Source organism: Sinohyriopsis cumingii, chromosome 6, assembly GCF_028554795.1.
Source record: "Sinohyriopsis cumingii isolate HCF-2022 chromosome 6, ASM2855479v2, whole genome shotgun sequence".
Taxonomy (NCBI): domain Eukaryota; kingdom Metazoa; phylum Mollusca; class Bivalvia; order Unionida; family Unionidae; genus Sinohyriopsis; species Sinohyriopsis cumingii.
The window spans coordinates 138,314,555-138,333,559 of NC_142966.1; the positions used below are offsets into that span (position 1 = coordinate 138,314,555).

The 19,005-nt window shown below is 35.2% G+C and overlaps 1 protein-coding gene across 1 annotated transcript; it reads left to right on the forward strand.

Annotated features, from left to right (window-relative positions):
* The first annotated feature begins 132 nt into the window (after positions 1–132).
* LOC149798087 (uncharacterized) lies at positions 133–10,825 on the forward strand. The gene is made up of 3 exons (XM_089960533.1): positions 133–287; positions 8,523–8,718; positions 9,459–10,825. Exons 1-3 carry the CDS (start codon positions 231–233, stop codon positions 9,593–9,595), a joined length of 390 nt encoding a protein of 129 aa, XP_089816659.1. The 5' UTR covers positions 133–230; the 3' UTR covers positions 9,596–10,825.
* Positions 10,826–19,005: the final 8,180 nt, after the last annotated feature.

Here is a 19,005-nt window from a genome sequence, read left to right on the forward strand (position 1 = left end):
GCCAAGATTATTTTATCTCTGTTTGGCGCAATTTTATATCATAAATTATGAATGAAGACTCGATATACTAGCGTAGCCAATTGTTGGCCGGTTTACAAGCTGCGAGTTTAAGATACTCTTATTGCACTTAACCAGTCCGCTTGTCAGTGACAATAACTTCAGTTGGCAAACTATCTTTATGTGTGGACAACAATATCTGGTCAGAAGTTTATTCGATTATTACTGAACGGATGTCGATAAGACTTATACATGCACCGAGCTTTTCAGAATATCCGCATAGATACAGGGTAAGTAAACGTGTGTGGAACATCATACATTACAAAGCGAGCTATCATTTATCTAGTGCACGCTTCATGTCAAAGAAACAATATTTCTTAAAATATTAGGTTTTGTTGTTTTCAGGCACATCGACACTAGTGTGTCCTTTAGTGCCGATACAATTGGACTATAGAGTCTTGCCCCTGGATACACCCTGTTACCCAGTGCGGGCTGATCCAGTTGTAAGATTCGATTCGGTACCCATTCGGTAATGGGTCCATTACGCAAACCACTTAACCATATCTCACAAAATGCGGGAAAGCACGTGGGGTCAATTCTATCTCCCTGCGCCTGTAAGGAGGTGGGGGTAGGGGCGGCAGGTGGGGGTAAAATATCACGAAAAGTATTGAAACGTGATAAAAATCATTTGTAATGTAAAAATATATTGTTGAATATTGCTACATAATCATATATATTTTATGCTATAAATATCTAGCAATATTTCTAAATTGCTGTGTGTGACTCAAACATTTCTTTAAATGTAGCAATAGTTTCATTGAGTATGATATATTTTGACTCTTTCACGCATTTGTTGTGCTTGAGAAACTCTGTAATTCTTTATAAACTTCGAATAAACGTTAATGGACGAATATAATGGTATAAACAGAATAACAAGCGTCAGTGCTCCTGACAACTGTATTATTCACTTACAGAAATAGAAAATCGTTGTAAAACTTCGTTTTAGTGTTTGAACATTCTAATGTTTTACTTATAAGGTGCTATGTGCTATCAACTTACTTCTAAAACAAAGTAAATATAAAATCCTTACGTATAAAAAATGTCGAAGCTAGTGTATGAACATAACAATTGGTGGGTATTAGTCATCTGACGCATTGATTATTTCGTATACATACCGTTAAAATCTGGCCTGAAGACAATGGAGTGAAGCCTTCTACAGACCGACTTTGTCATCAAACCCTTTAAGTAAGCGACATACCGTGTCAAAGTAATGAATGCAATCGGTTCCGCCAGACATAACCACTAAGCAGGATATAATTGAAAATCTAGGACAATAATGCCATTAACACAGTGATCTATAATAATATTACGTGTCAACACCTCCGCGGCTACGGATTTGTTGTGACCACACTTGGGGATACGCTCTGGCTCAGTTGTACAATGCTGTTCTCACAACTCAAACGTCGCGGGTGCGAATCCTACTCGGACCAAACCTTGACTTTAATGAATACAATAATAGTGGCCATTGGCCGTGGAATACATTCTTGCCGGGTGTGTGGATTTTAGCGTTATAAGACAGAAGTATTTTGGCGTGAACTGCTTGTAGAAACTGTATGGGGACGTGTAACCCGACAAACTCTTGGTATATTTAAGGGAATGAAATTATATATATATATATATATATATATATATATATATATATATATATATATATATATATATATATATATATATATATATATATATATATATATATATATATATATATATATATATATAAGCACAATTAAAAAATGTTTAAATTTCTTTTTCATGTTCACGTATGACAGAACTGGTACGCTTTTAATTTATTTTCTTTAAATATTAATAAGAATCATATATTTCTTGGTCACAACAGCCAGGAAATATTGCATTTTACTGGATACGTGTTTCTTCGCATAAAATGCTGAAGACGTAGCAGCGTTTTAGAACAGGGGTGGGGACAATCTCATATTAAAGCATATGAATCTTATATAAAAGTGTGTCAAGACCGACATTGGACTAGAACAGGGGTGGGGACAAACTCATATAAAAGTGTGTCGAGACTGGTATTGGAGTAGAACAGGGGTGGGGACAGTCTCATATAAAAGTGTGCCGATACTGGTATTGGAGTAGAATTTCTGTGCTCACCACGATTAATAGTCCATCCAGCTAAACTGCTTCGGAAGAATATATTCTAAAAATTAACATTATCTTACCTAATAATTTAAATATTGTATTATTACTGGAAATCTTTTATTCTTCATTTATAGACCCTTCTCCCGTCCAACACACACGCACGCACACACACGCGAGCGCGCAGAGGAAGTGTTTTGGGATTAAACATTCTTCGAAATAATGAACTAAACCGGAAAGAAAAGCAAATATACAGAATATGTTTGGGGTTTTTTGGGGGTTTTTTTACCTTGCGTTATTCTGACTCACCTCGTCATCATGTTTCACTCGAGAGCAAGTGATTACAACGGTTGTAAATTTTAGGGGTCAAAGGTTGTCCTTCCAGTAGCTGGATATGAACTGTCAGAAGCCAAGTGGGTAAACATTTACACGATCTTTTCCAGGTGCTGCTTTTACGATACATCGAGGACCATAAAACGTGAATTATTACTTAATCACTCTTTGAGGTAGATGATATACACCAAACAAATATTAATAACTGTACAGGTTACTAGTCATAAATTCTCCACTTCTAGTTTAATTCGATTTCTTTGTAAAACAAATTATTGAAATATATATCCTTACCCTTTTATCTGTACATATTGAAGTGTGTATTGCTTGTTGTAATAATATGTGGCTATGTAAATTTTACTCAGTCCAACCAGGTATGCACCATTTCCACACTTTAATCGTACCGTGGAGCTGTGCTGACTCAGTTTGATAGGGGGAGAACTCGTAATCTAAGGATCCCGGGTTTGATACCCTTCCATGCCAACCCGCGTTGGCTGCATTGGTGTTTATTGGGAAAAGCATTTAGCTCTCCTTTCCTCTGCATGATGTAGCTATTAAGGTATTGAATGGTCGTTAAAAACAAGAAAAAATATCGATCGGTTCGATCATCGTACATATCAACCATTCTGGGGCATAAATATTAGTTCAGTAGTATGATAGACATTTCTTTTCATCGGCATTCTGCACCTACCGTTCTACAATACTTTACTTACATCCGAGACAGTGAATGCCAGAACAAAACTTGTCGTGATAAAAAAATGATCACATGGCTTTTCTTATGCGTCCAACAACAATCAAATGATGTGTATATCTGAAGAACTGGCAGCTTCTTGAAAGTTTTAGTAAGATTACTTTCTCTTTTTGAAATATGCAACAAGCGTGTAACTGGAATGTGAGTGCAAATGACGAGGAGTTACCCTATAATTAAAGCTCTAATACGGATAGACCTGTACATGTCGAACAAATATCTACCACAAAATAAGTATGATATTTTTGTTTGGAGGTATCTTTCCTCAAGGCCAGGATGGCCAAATATACTTGTAACCAAAAAAGATCCTTTCTTTAACAGCACTTAAGGAAGAAGATTCGATTTTGAACAAAATCAATATGATATTAAAACCCTTAAACATTGTCATGACATATTTAGCAATATGTTCAGGAATCTAAAGAAATAATCAGTGACACATTGTAACAATCCAAAATGTACGCTTTTGCACCATCTGTTGTTATGTCCGTGAGATGAAAACTCCCCATGATGCTGAAAAAACTCCGTCATTGTTTTAAGCCCGGGAGCAAAGCGCATTTCCCAGGAACACACAGAGGCTGACTACCTGGTGTTGTCATGGCTGGTATCTACACTTCACCTTTGGAATATGAACACGCTTTGTCGACTGAACGGTTAAGATCTGTACTGTCTAAGAATAAAACCTTGCAAATTCTTGATCCCTGATATCTGAAAAGTTATTAAAAATTTGTTTCATGTCTTCTGCCTTCCCTCGCCCCCCCCCCCCCCCAGATCAGAATATAAAAGAAATTCTTGAAAAACACTTGGAGCATAGCGTGACAGAGTTCTTCTTTTCCCAGAAAGCAATGGGAGATTGTTGTTGTTTTGTTACTCATGAAAGGGTTTCCTGTTCAATGCTTCGGGACACGGACATGTAAGAGGAAAGGGAGATAATTTAAGTATTCGGGAGAAGGGCATCGGTTTTGTATTGCCTTTGTTGCTGTTATTTGGATGTACCTTGTAAAACACTACCATTTGCTTCATTACATTAACAATGCGACTAAAGCAATACACAAAACGTGTAATTGATCAATAGTCACCTAATTAGTGGTCCTAATTGAATTCAGCCATTTGTCTATTCACAATAAATGATTATTGCAGTTTGTAACCACAGAATATCATAGTTCGATTATATACTTTTAATAGTTATTATTCGGTGACCCTATGAAATTTGTTTGATCAATGAACACAGTATTTTACGATAATAACATTTCAGAATGTTTATAGTCGCTTATTAGTAGAATCAAACTGTAAACTGCATAGACCCGAATCAAGGGTCTCAAACTCAGACCACCGTGAGGGCTGCATGAGGGTATTTTTGATGGTCCAAGAGCCGCAAAACCTTTCTTATCTCTCATGACACCTTGTGACGCAAATCATTTTGCGTGCCACAGGATACGGCTAGGCGTGCCGCACGCGGCCCGCGGGTGGCGTGTTTGAGACCCCTGACCTAGATCTACCGTCGCATACTTGGCTCTATGCAGCTTGTTGGGAGTAATCAGAAGAACAAACAACACAGACCCTGATCTTCCGTCACATAATGAGCCGGCAGATCAGGATCTATGGTATTTGCAGTCGGAAACAATATTTGCGCGTGTTCAGACGGTAATTTTTCTAAATCGCGAAGCTTGCATAGCCCATTCACTGATTTTCCACTCTAAGTTCCATTCTTAACAACTACTTGTGTTAATATGAAAGCAGCGATTCAAAATTGATAATAGTGACTTCGTAGTCGTGTTTGATTCATTGATATGAGACAAAGGAAAGAGCCTATAGCGGGGTTTACTTGTCAGATGTGAGAAAAACAGTTTCTATATCATGCTGTTAGTATCCATCAGTATATCCAGAAAGAGAGGCCTTTATGATTCATACCTGATTATGTGAAAGGGTTTTCGCATAACGACTAATCTTTGAACAAAGAGGTAAAGAGGTAAATATATTGTATATGGATAACATGTAGAATTTGTTGATTTAGCGGTAATTTTATCACATTCGATATTTCTGAGGAATCTAAACTTTGGAATCACTTTCAAATATTCTCGATCGATTCGTCTGGTATTACACTCGATTTTTTTTATTTCCTTTAATTTTTAAGTACAGTTAGGTTCCATTATTATATTGTTTATAGCCGATGGCGTTAAATTGCCCATATTCTTGTAATAATGTTCTGTTGGTGGTAATAATTGACGAAAAATCCCATGATAGGCATATGGTGAAAGTCAGACAATAATGTTGGATTTATGTTACCACTTACACATCGCTATGAGATAACCCGAACTTATAGCATTATTTAATATTTAAATATTCGAAACGATCACTTACAACTTAAAATTCTCACTCTGCGATTCTTAGAACAAGCATTTTGTGCAAAACTATCGAAACTTTGAAAAATAAATTTAAAATCCGACTAGTATATGCTTACTTGATTTTCATGATAGTTATGTAAATGCACTGGACTGAAATCGATCATGCAAACAAGATTTAAAATAATGATCATGATGATGATGGTGATGACAAACAACAGTCACAATATGTTTTTAACACGTAATATTTTAACCCAGAAAGAAAATTTAAAAACCTTTTGACTTTCAATGAACATTCCTCACAATAAGGTAAAATTGACAGTCGATTACTCACAGTTTACACAACCACGCAAGGTGGGATCAAAATTAAATTTCAAACATTTTGTTGGGTCTAAGGTGGCCGAGTGGTCTAAGGCGTTCAATTGTGCAGATTACTCACCTCTCACCTCTGTCCGCTTGAGTTCGAGTCTTGGCTCGACCATTGTAGGTATGTGAGAAAGTTTTCCAATAGCTTCCCGCGAGTCTGTGGTTGCTACTGGGGCCATTTGGACTCTTCCTCCACCAATATATACTGGCCGCCATGTATCGTGTATCATGTGCTAAAATGTCATTACCCCTACAAAGACACTAAAAAGACACGCTTTTAACATAGTATTCACTATTTCATGCCGAGGAAATGAGAGCAAGTGACTTTCCCATAGACAGATCCAGACAACTGATTCAATGATGGCATATGTGGCTATCGCACACGCGACGTTTGGATTCGGTGACTGGCTCTATACCATTCGATCTACCATCGTTCCTTGATATGATGTGAGACTTCATTACAAAATGAAATTTATTGTGGCGTCACGCTGTACACACTTGGTAGTTTTCCTACCGACAAAGTAAAAGGGTATATTCGTCACCTACTTTGATCAATGATAACGCGAGAAACTTGTCTGAGATAGGAGAAACGTCGATAAAGTTACCAAGAATTTTCTTTGAATTATGTCAGTGTAACTCTATAGCTTCGTCGTTTGCACACATATTCAAATAAATGGAGTTGCACTGAATTAAAGTAAAAGAAGTGAAATATACGCAACCGGGAAATCCAAATGTATTTCGTGTCATTTAGATTAAACTCCATGTTTGGGCAATTCATGAACACATGCCCTGGTATAACGTCTAAGTACAGTTTAGTATTACCTTGAACTTTTAAATCTCCGTGCTTGCAGATACTATTGATATTTGTGCCATTTTGTTAAAGAATCATAATAGTTTAAACTTGACCATTACAAATGAGTCAGTGTGCAGGACCGTCACTTACTCGTAATCCAACATTTAAAACTCTGTAAGCCTGGCATCTGGCATATACGAGTTCCGTGATACACTGCGTTGATAATCTTCTTCAATTAAATCAGTGGTTCCCAAAGTGGGCGGTGGGATTACCGACGAAGGCGCTAATGCTGAATAATGCTTTGTACAGGGTAAGGTAGAGGGCGCTGAGGATAATCAAGGGGGCGGTGGCCCGAAAAAATTTGGAACCACTGACTTAAATCAATAGTTTTTCAGTCACATCAATGTATGGCACTCTATAGATTCTCATTATTAATCTCTAACTGCCTTATATCACTAGAAAAGCAATTTAAGCCATGAAAATTGCATTCTTTCTTATGTGGCTAGTTGTATGATATCATATAGAACACATAGTATCGAAAGAATTGCGGAGATTCTAAATAGGAAAATGTGTGACCTTTGTGAAGATTCTAAACAAAATTTTTTGTGTGACGTGTGGGGATTCTAACTAGAAATATAGGTGGTTTATGTGGGGATTCTAAATACATTTTTATAATCTGTGCTATGTTTCTCATAGACAAATTACAGTTTCGGTAGCTTCAGAAAGCCAAAAACATTTCTCTGATCACGTCATCTAATATATAATGCCATTTTATCAGATTCAAAGAAAAATCAACCCTAGCTTCCTCCATAATTTATTCCTGAATAAATAAAGCTTTATATTCCGGAATGATTGCTCCAGACATATGCTGCGTTATTTTTCCCAAATGATTACTCCCGAACATATGATGCGTTCTTTACTCCAATGATCACTCCCTGACATATACTGCATTATATTCTTGAATGTTAACTCCAGAAATATTCTGCGTTCTTTACCTCAATGATTAATCCCAGACATATGCTGCGTTATCTACCCCAATAATTACCCACGGACGTATGCCCCGTTATCTACCCCAATGATTACCTACGGACGTATGTCCCGTTATCTACCCCAATGATTACCCCCTGACATATGCTGCGTTATCAACTACAGTGATTTCTCCCAGACATATACTGCGTTATATTCCCCAATAACTACTCCAGACATATGCCCCATTACCTACCCCATTGATTACTCCCAGGCATGTGCTGCGCGACTTAAAATTATTCAAGACAACCACAGGTTTATACACAAAAAAAACATAAAACCTTAATTCAATGTTTCTAGCCTCTTTTTGTGTCCGATTAAAAAGCATGTAGGCATGGGATGGTTTGATTCAGAAAGAGTTCTTTGACATGTTTGGTATTTTACGGTACATCAACACACGAACGTTATATTGTGTCCAGTCACGGAGTGTCAACTGCTTGTTAGGGGACACACCACAGCAGCCAAACTAAGTGAATCCCATGCAGGGTTCGAATGTGATCCTTTCTGGTTGCGAGTCTGGCTTGATTACCGCAGCCATCATACGGTGACTCTAAAATGTCAAAATAAAACCATTAGAAACTTATTTCATTGAGATGTTTTTTTTAAAAAAATGTGATATTGTGAAATATTATTACTTTCAGGTAATCCACAAATTCAAAAGAAATTAGTTTCAATTTACAAACGACATTGAATTGTATCTTATCTAAAAAGAATGAAGAATACGATTGCGTGATGTATAAGCTAACTTGTCGATGTTCATTTCTTCCAGTGGAAGCGCTCGCTGACTGATATCGAAATGCGACGCAGGCATCCAGACCTTGCAGAGGTCAGACTGAAAACAATTCCTAAACTTCCCAAAATAGATACTACACCCTCGGTGGGATTTGAAATTCAGAATTTCAAAATATTTGGAGAGCTTCGACGGACAAAAACAGAAGTCAACAACCCTCTCCCCACACAGGAGAGTAAGTCTTTAACATTTATGCAAGAACAAAGACTTCAGTTATGCCTTATTAAAAGACAATTTGACTAGCTTGACTGATGATGTCTTTCTTCCGTTTTTGACATCATGAGGCTAGGGGCATGCGTCAGTGTGTGCCTAATGTAACAAAACTCATCTTAAACCATTCTATGATTACAAGGTTGCCTTTATGCACCAACAGGCCACAAAAATTTAACTCACTTATCATGATGGTGAACGCAATTGACGAATGCCTGAGAAAACAGTGGATTCATGAAACTTAATTGCAGAGTTGGATTATTAATTTGCTGAACGATCATCACAAAATCAAAATTTCTCAAATATTATTTTCTCACCAGTGCTAACAATGAGCATCCTACAAAGATTTCATACGCGTATGCCACCATCAAAAGAAAAACGACATCGGCGTACAACCTGGCTGTTTACTCTGTCCCAATGACTTGTCTATGGGTTCTCTTTAGTGAAAATATTATGAAAGCTCATTTGAAAAAAGTAGCACGGCAACATAGACAAAGTCTACAATCGAAATGATTTATTATCCTGGTATGACTGAAATATCTCATCAAAGTAAAACTAAGCTTTATTATTAAATTGCAAATTGGACACATTCTGCTGAAGATGATCTCGTACTTTCCTATTCTGATTTTATATTTACATTTAAATATAGCGTATCGCAAACAATGAATTAGCGTTTTTATAATAATTTATTATCTCCTCTTTCAGCTATCGACAACGAGAAGATGTTTCTAACGTTTGACATTGTTAGAAGACAGCAGCCACATCTAGTAGTTTATAACAGATTCTACAGGGCACACATCCCGTCTAAGACACTGACTTCCTCTCTTCCGACGAGCAGATGATTCAGAAGTCGAACTAGATACTTATTCCTCCATTAGCAATCCAACCGTTGTGATTAAATATTTATCATTTATCCGTCGGGTGCTCATTTACAGTAAATGACCGAAATGCGTACCCGTTTAAAAAGAGACTGTTGTAGGACATTGCACCTTTTGCAACACTAAATCAACACGCCTGAGCCGGAAGAAAGAACAATACTTTTCTTTTGTCAGATCAAAAAAAAAAAAGAAAACAGAAATGAGGCTTCTAAATAAATTTACTCTTTCTGAAAATTAAAACCAAATCATAAATCTACATCAAAATTGTTATGAATAAAATAAATTATAATAATGTAGCGTTGTCTTTACAGACTGAATAATGCTTTTCAGCCTCCTGTTTTAATTTTAGGCAGCTAAGAAAATCAAATTTTTGGCAACTTTGTCTATTACTTTCATAAATATATATGATAATTTGTACATATTATATAATTTACAATATTAGTATTAATGCTTTGAAGTCCCAAACAAATGTGAAACTAACTTAATTGAAGCAGTACACGTTTCCTTGCTAAAAATATCATCTAACATTGCCCAAGAAGTCCACAACAAGGGATATAGTTATTTCTTTCTCCGTACATCTTGATAAAAGTCACAGAGATATGACGCAATACGTTTTATATTAGGCAACACGTTGTAATGTTGTTTTTTTTGCGCATAACACGTTGTAATGTTGTTTTTTGCGCATGACACGTTGTAATGTTGTTTTTTTGCGCATAACACGTTACAATGTTGTTTTTTTCGCATAACACGTTGTAATGTTGTTTTTTTGCGCATAACACGTTGTAATGTTGTTTTTTGCGCATAACACGTTGCAATGTTGGTTTTTGCGCATAACACGTTGTAATGTTGTTTTATGTGCGTAACACGTTGCAATGTTGTTTCATGTGCATAACACGTTATAATGTTGTTTTATGTGCATAACACGTTGTAATGTTCTTTTATGCGCATAACAGGTTGTAATGTTGGTTTTTACTCATAACACGTTGTAATGTTGGTTTAAACGCATGTCGAAGGTGCGTTGAAATGGTAAACTATTTCTATCTTTCCATTCTAGACGTTTTTATCTTGAAAGACATTTTGCCATTTCATATTTGCTTTGATTTAAATTTACCTTTAACTCATTTGTTTATGATATTATTTTTTGTGTTGTCGGTTATTCTTTGTCATAATATCTAATAAACAATATTAACTGTTTTGATTTGTTACATTATTTTAATTTTAATAAATCATTCATTATAGGGTGATATTCGTTTAAATGACATTATTTCATGACATCCGCGCGTGGTATTCCATTAATATGTGTTCTCAAGAGTCACGCACCTTGTTGTACTTTGTCCATATGTATTATTTGCCTGGAACGTCTTCTATTTTGCGCGTGTGTATATTTCCCGCATTGTGCCTGGAACTTATTATATTTTGTCCGTGTGTATATTTACTTTCCTTATGCCTGGAACATATTGCATTTTGTCCGTGTGTATATTTATTTTCCTTATTCCTGGAACGTATTGTATTTTGTCCGTGTGTATATTTACTTTCCTTATTCCTGGAACGTATTGTAGTTTGTCCGTGTGTATATTTACTTTCCTTATTCCTGGAACCTATTGCATTTTGTCCGTGTGTATATTTACTGTCCTTATGCTTGGAACTTATTGTATTTTTTTTTCGTATATATATTTACTTTCCTTATGCCTGGAACGTATTGTATTTTGTCCGTGTGTGTATTTTTTTTTCCTTATGCCTGGAACGTATTGTATTTTGTCCGTGTATATATTTAATGTCCTTATGCCTGGAACTTATTGTATTTTGTCCGTGTATATATTTACAGTCCTGATGCCTGGAACTTATTGTATTTTGTCCGTGTATATATATATATATATATATATATATATATATATATATATATATATATATATATATATATATATATATATATATATGCCTGGAACTTACTGTATTTTGTCCGTGTATGTATTTACTGTCCTGATGCCTGGAAATTATTGTATTTTGTCCGTGTATATGTTTACTGTCCTGATGCCTGGAACTTACTGTACTTTGTCCGTGTGTATATTTACTTTCCTTATGATCGTATTGTATTTTGTCCGTGTATATATTTACTTTCCTTATGCCTGGGACGCATTGTGTTTTTTTCCGTGTGTTTATTTACTTTCCTTATGCCTGGAACGTATTGTATTTTGTCCGTGTATATATTTACTTTCCTTATGCCTGGAAATTATTGCATTTTGTCCGTGTGTGTGTAATTACTTTCCTTATGCCTGGAACGTATTGTATTTTGTCCGTGTTTGTATTTACTTTCCTTATGCCTGGAAATTATTGTATTTTGTCGGTGTGTAAATTTACTTTCCTTATGCCTGGAACGTACTGTATTTTGTCCACGTGTGTATTTACTTTCCTTATGCCTGGAACGTATTGTATTTTGTCCGTGTGTGTATTTACTTTTCCTAGGCCTGTCTTAAAAAAAAAATATAAAAAAAAAATTCTATATTGTATTGTTATGTCGTATGCTTGAAATGTTTGATAAAAGCGTTTCTGTACAACAGCGGAATTGAAATAATAACTGATTTTGGACCAGGACTTTAATATAGTCTTATATAACTCTGGTCCGTCCAATCAGTGGCGTCACTAGGGGATGCGGGGGGTGGGGGGTGCGCGGACCGCACCGGGTGACACCATCAGAGGGAGTGACACCAAAATGCCTATGTTTTTGTAATTTAAAGGTGCAATTTTAATTTTGCAGGTTGTTTATGTCAATTCTACTGCCACTACATTCAATGGCATACGGGAATTACGATTTCCGAGTAACATTAGTACAAAAAACATTATTATGTCTGTTATGTATAGTCTGTTACGGAAGAAGGTACATATCGGTGACACCATGAGTTACCGCACTGGGTGACACCAACCCTAGTGACGCCAATGCATCCAATCTATTTTTATCACACTTGCATTGAAAGGATACCAGCCTTTCTAATGATGGTAATAAAGGCAAATTTTCCTGTCTTCATCCATCCTTCTTTAATTATCCAACTAGCTTTAATAGCTAATATAAGTTTATCTCTATTTAAATATTGAACTTACCTTAATAAACTTCTGTAGAATGGTCATAGTTAGAATTTCATGGGTATTTAAACATATATTTTCAACAATTATTGTTTTAGCATTTATTTGTAAAACTTGTTAAAGATAAGGACGGTTTAGGTAAGGGAAACTACTGTAATACTGTAAACTTACATAATATTGATAATTCTCTTTTTCTCCCATCTAGTGGGGTATTCATACAGACCGTTCAATTTTGGGGCAAAATTTAAATCACATATTTCTGGACCAATTAATAATAAATGACAACAATATTTTCGCTGACTGGAAGATCCATATTAATCTGGCATAAAAGCTTCATGTACATTATTCATAGAGGACCAGTTCATAAAACATAGGAATTTCATTTATTCGTAATTTTGATATGCATTTCAAATTCTTCAAAAATTATTATAACCGTTTAAAAGTTGTTTGGATATCAGCCGTTATAACTGCGGCATAATCGCCAAAAGGCATATTTTCAATTCCTTTGTATAGAATGCCTATCCGCAAAGACTTTCATCCATCTAAAGTGCATATGAGCAAATGAATATGGCTATAATAACATAAAGTGCAGAGAGAAGGAAATCCCTTACAAACTCCACTCTCAATTCGAAAGAAGCCCGACAGGTAAGTATTTGTTTCACAATTCATAAAACAACTTATGCCAGTGTATTATGTCCGAGGTTGGGGAATTCCCATTCTTCTAAAAGATCATTCCTATTAGCCTTATTAAGTGGGGTTTATTTTCTTCTAACTCTTCAGAAAATAGTAATACATGACATTATCGATATTTCTGAATTTTCTATTTTATCCAACAATAATGTTATGTTTTCCCCCTAAAAACATAAAAATTGTATATTTTCTGCGTTATTTATCCATTCATATATCCAGTTTGATACATGTCAAAATGTTAGGACCCTATGGTCTTAAACAAACTAACAGAAAAGATTGAAAACCAACAAGTTTTGTAAAATTCAACAAACAATGTATTTCCCTTGAATACAAAGTGAAAATTTATTACTAATTTACTGTATTGTCAATTTAATCCCAAATAGCCATAAAATGCTATCCCAAGTCCAAATGTATAGAGATCCAAATGAAATCTAGTGGTCCTCCGAATAAATTGAACGTGTTTATGTACCAATGGCCTCGAATGTGTTAATGTGCCAACAGTCTTGATGCATTATAATGAGATTATCCAAAAATTTCAGTGAATAAATTTACAATATCTCCAAAAATAAAGATATAGTCCAAGAAGTATTAATGATCACTCTGTAATTCCAATGAATAATTTAAGTAAATAAATCCTCCTAAACTGAACACAACAATAAGACTGATTCCGCTTCAGATGTTGACAAAGGAATGAAGAATTTTAATATAATCAACGTTAATATAAATACCTAATACCCAATTTAGGACATAGGATGAGGGTCATTTCCCAGGGAACTTCATTTCCAAAATATTGCAGGTTGTAAACAAGCTTAGGTCTCTTAATAAAGTTTTAGCAAAGAACATGTGATAAAGCAGGTACATCAGGATTTACGAAGGGAAACAACAGTATCCTAAATTTATACTAAACTAAACATGTTTACCTCGCATTGATAATGATTTGAATATTTAATCTACAATCATAGATAAATATTAGCTATGTAGTACGTTGTTTACAAACTAAATGTCACTAATCAGGTAGGCCCTTAATTCGATAACTGACCAAGGACAATCACACAATATAGATATACATGCCTTATAATCCTGGAGAAAAGCAAACCAACAATACAAATTAAATATGCGAAACATAAGTTTCTTAGCTATTGCTTTACTTGCTATTTTATAATCAATATTTCCAAGACTTATTGGTTTCACGATTGTTTTAGGTTGGATCTTCATCCTATTGAGAACAAGAGTTAAAAAAACAAACTCTTAATGGTGTAAAGATACCTAGTTCAAATCTACAAATGATGAAATAGGCTTTTAAATTTAAATTATTTCCAATTAAGTTATCAAATTCGCATCATAAGCTGACTTACACGAGCCTTTCATCACTTTGCGTTATTTTAATGCAAATAAACAGACTTCATATCTTAAAGGACATTCGTATATTTATTTTTTTCACTTGTTTTATGTTTGTATCGTATCAGAGGAATCAGAATTAGAAATTCTTTTTCTACATGCATTACTTTTACACACATTCATGCAGTAGGATCTGGGACGAACAACCGATCTTGGTTTACGGCCTAATTGCCTGGGTTTTCGAACTTAAGATCGGTGTTTTCTATAACCGAACCATCTATTCCCCAGAACAATAATTTTTAAATAACAAAATCGGAAATAATTTAATAGCAAAAAAAATCAATTAGCCTAAAAAAGATAATTTCGATTGGAAAAGAGAAATCGATGTCACTTAGTAAGGAGCGGAATGAAATAGTGTTTACAAGGCCAGCATGAAAAGTGTTTCATCAATTACGGCCGTAGTTATAGATTGTTTTGGAGTTACAAATTCATCATTGGACACTTTAGTATTTATCTCAGCTTTTTTGTTTCTTCTTATGATTAAAAAGGACTTTCGAAACTCTAACAAAAGTCAATTCCTTTTTCAATTTTCACTCTCTTTAAATTAGGAATAGCATTTTCGACAAAGAAGAGGCAAACATAAATATAAAATTAGTACAGCAAACGGAATAGACAAGAAAATAGATAATAAACTTTTAACTGAACTGAAGCTGGAAAAGTAGACGGAAAGCAAATTTAAAAGAAACAAAAACAAATTGAAAAAGAAGAGAAAACAAAATGACACCATCAATAAAAAAAATATAAAAGTAATTGTCGCATGTTGTAATACAAAGACTAATGAGTACTAATTGATAATTTGACCGAATTAGAGAGATGTACTGAAGCATTATCTTATTCTGTGCTATTTCTGCATTGATGTCTGAAAAATGAAAGCAATTTCTTTGTTCTATATTTATTACGTACGAAGAGGCACAATGAATACAATACTATATCCAGACGAGAAAAAATTACATCGTTGCTGAAATCTGACCTGGATCTGGCCATTTGCATTCTTAGTCATGTGACTACACAACTATCACAACCTACATGTCAGTGACATCAGAGGTCATACAGTCACGTGATATCAACAATACACCATTTCTAGTGTTGCTGTAGGAAGACGGATCGAACATATAAATAATTTTTATAGTTAATGGAAGAAAAAAAAACATAAACTTCTCAAAATATTTCTCGTGAAAACAACTACCTAAAATCTGTAAATGTTGCAGCAATTTGAAGAAGACCAGATTTACTACGCAGAGAGCACATGTCAATGTGGTAGTCACGTGACACCAATGAAAACATCACTGACACGTGCTCGGTACTTCTTGAAAATGGTTTTCTCCACTCTGCTGCGATACTGACAGGTTTCTGGTCGTTGTTTTCAGGACAAATATGTTGAGAATTAAGTGTACATTATATTTATTTACAAACATTAAGTGACTTCTATATAAAATGTCCAGATTCTGTGTACAACAACTTTGGAAATTTGTTTTATTTGTATATATCACGTGACTATATGACCTCTGATGTTACTGACATGTGGTATAACGGTACCAATTGCGCAAGACCAGGTGGGCGGAGCCTAAGGTGTAGGGAAGATTGCATTCAGAAATAAAGAACAACACTAGCTGTGATTGGTGCATTATGTAAGAGTTATACTTTCTGTTAGGCTTAAAAAAAAGTGTAGCCTCTTGGCAACATGTGAGTGTATGTTAATTTCTATTTAGATTATATTTTGTATTTTTTATGATTTTTTTAAAATATGGTACACATGGCTGAAAATGTGCCTGTTGTGACTAGATAACTCTCACCCCTGTCTAGTTCCAGTGGAGTTATCTCTCTTAAATGCAATGGAGTACCTGGTTCTGTCATTGTCAAATTGACAATCTAACACTGCTCTCTAGAAAAGTGTGTGACATGCATGCTAAAGTAGGATAGAAAATATATTTATTTCCCCAAACATTAGCATTAAGGTCTATGGAAAAACAATTGGTACCGTGATACCTAAAGGTAAGATCAGCTTCACAGTGTATCCATAGTAACGAGTATACATAGCCGCCATTTATAAACTGTCATAGTGTCATTTGGTAAAACAATGGATATTGAGAAGTTTTGGTCTAATATTGACAGACTTTTACATAGAAAATGTATAAAATCTTCAGAAAAAAACACATGCTGGTTTTGGAGAGGGGCATTTGATAAAGACGGCTATGGCAGACAGAAAGTTGTATGGCCAGATGGCTCAATATCAGTTGTGTCTGCTCATAGACTGTCATACATGCGACAAAATAATTTATTTAAACACAATATACCACGTATGGATGATTATGGTCACCTTTTAGATATTTCACATATATGTCATAATAAATCATGTATAAATAGTAAACATCTAGTTCTAGAACAACATGCCATAAACCAGGATAGAGAACACTGTAGGACTCAAGGAAGCTGTACCGGTTGCCATAGACCACTTTGTGTCATATAGGTAATGCAGGCTTAAGTGATTTTTGGTAATTTATTATTTACATGGTCTTCTTTTCCCTTTTTCTTTTTGACATTTGGCATTAATAGCCCTTTCTTGTAATTTTTTTTCTCTTGAAATTCTTCATACAATTTATAAAGATAAGTTCTTTTCTCACACCTTCTTCTTTTAAATGCCATTGACTTTTTGTATGCTTTATATCGTGTAAAAATTCTCTGCTCCTGAGCTAGTCTTTGAGCAACCCTAGTTCCAGATGAAATGCTACAGCCAATTGCATTGCATAGTTTTAGTATGGATTCCCCAGGCCCATTATTTAAAGAGTGCACTGCACTGTGTGCTCTACCAGGAAAATTTCTTGTCCATGTTATACATCTTGGTAATGAACGCCTTAAAACCCTATTTGCTGCCTCAACCTTTTGAGTATTTGTGTTTAATTTTGTTTTTTCCAAATTTAATGGTCCCAAACGATAATTAATACAACCCCGCAATATGCCCTCAGACAGTTTTGTTACATGCATTTTAAAATTAGATGGCAAGTATGGACTTTTCTCCAACCAGTTACCATTGCATGCATATGAATTATCAGTACACAGACTATGATCTCCTTGGTAACACTGTACAATAGCATCTACACTGTATGAAAGGCAATCCTTGACTCTGTCAGTATCCCCGTTAAGTTTATTAAAAGCATTTTCAAACTCCACCTGACACCGCTGACTCAAGTCAATGGCAAACCTTTGACACATTTTTTGTCTAGCAGCTTTGGTAAGCCCTGGCATCATGTGAACCAAATTTGGGCACCTTTTTATATATTTCCTATGGTTTTCAGAGAAATGTCTTGTGTCAATAAACTGTTTAGGGATAGTCTGAGTGATCCCCTCATTGTATAGGTTGACTGCAGCCCTATAGCTGCTTGTATCTGGATCAGTTGTTATGTTCCGCACTTCAAAATTATCTTCTTTTAGGTTGAGAAGACATTCCGAGGCCCAAGTTTCCTCATCACCAATATTAGTTTCCATACTTATATTTGCAGTGCAATCACAGGTCTTATTTGTCATATTAAGTTCATCTGATTGGTGTTGTATGTGATGAGAACACAATTTATTTTTAGTTGTTAGGGCAATAATGTCATTCTTTGATGTTACATTTTCAGCCTGTAAGTAGCAAACTTGTGTTGCTGGCTGAAATGGAGTTTTTCCAACACCAGAATACAAAGGATTATTGTATAAACCATCTCCTTGTACATCAATGATATCAGGTGGATTTCCCCTTGCGATATTAATTTCTCTTAGCTTTTGTCTCCGACTTCTCATATCCAAAATATTTTCTTGTATAATCTCTTTACAAATTTTGTTTGAAACCTTTTGCATCCCCTTTGTGGAAGGGGCAGGAATACTGGCAGACAAGAGTAATTTCCTTAGGCCAGCATTTCCCATGGACACTTGTGTCAGCCCCACTTGTAGCCCTCTATTTATATTGGCTGCTTTGCGTCCAGGATTTTTATTATACATTTCTTCATACAGATTAAACATTGCTGATTTATAACTGCATGTGTTGCATATTGCCCGTTCTCTCCAACCAAGGCCCCATTGTTCCTCAGACTGTTGGTCCCATTTCAAAAACCCCAAACACTTTGGGGATATTTGTGCATGTTCTCTGAAGACGCTGTTCCACATTATTTCATTCTGATGAACATTTATAATGCGATTAGTGGATGACTCCTCATCTCTGACAAAAAACAAGA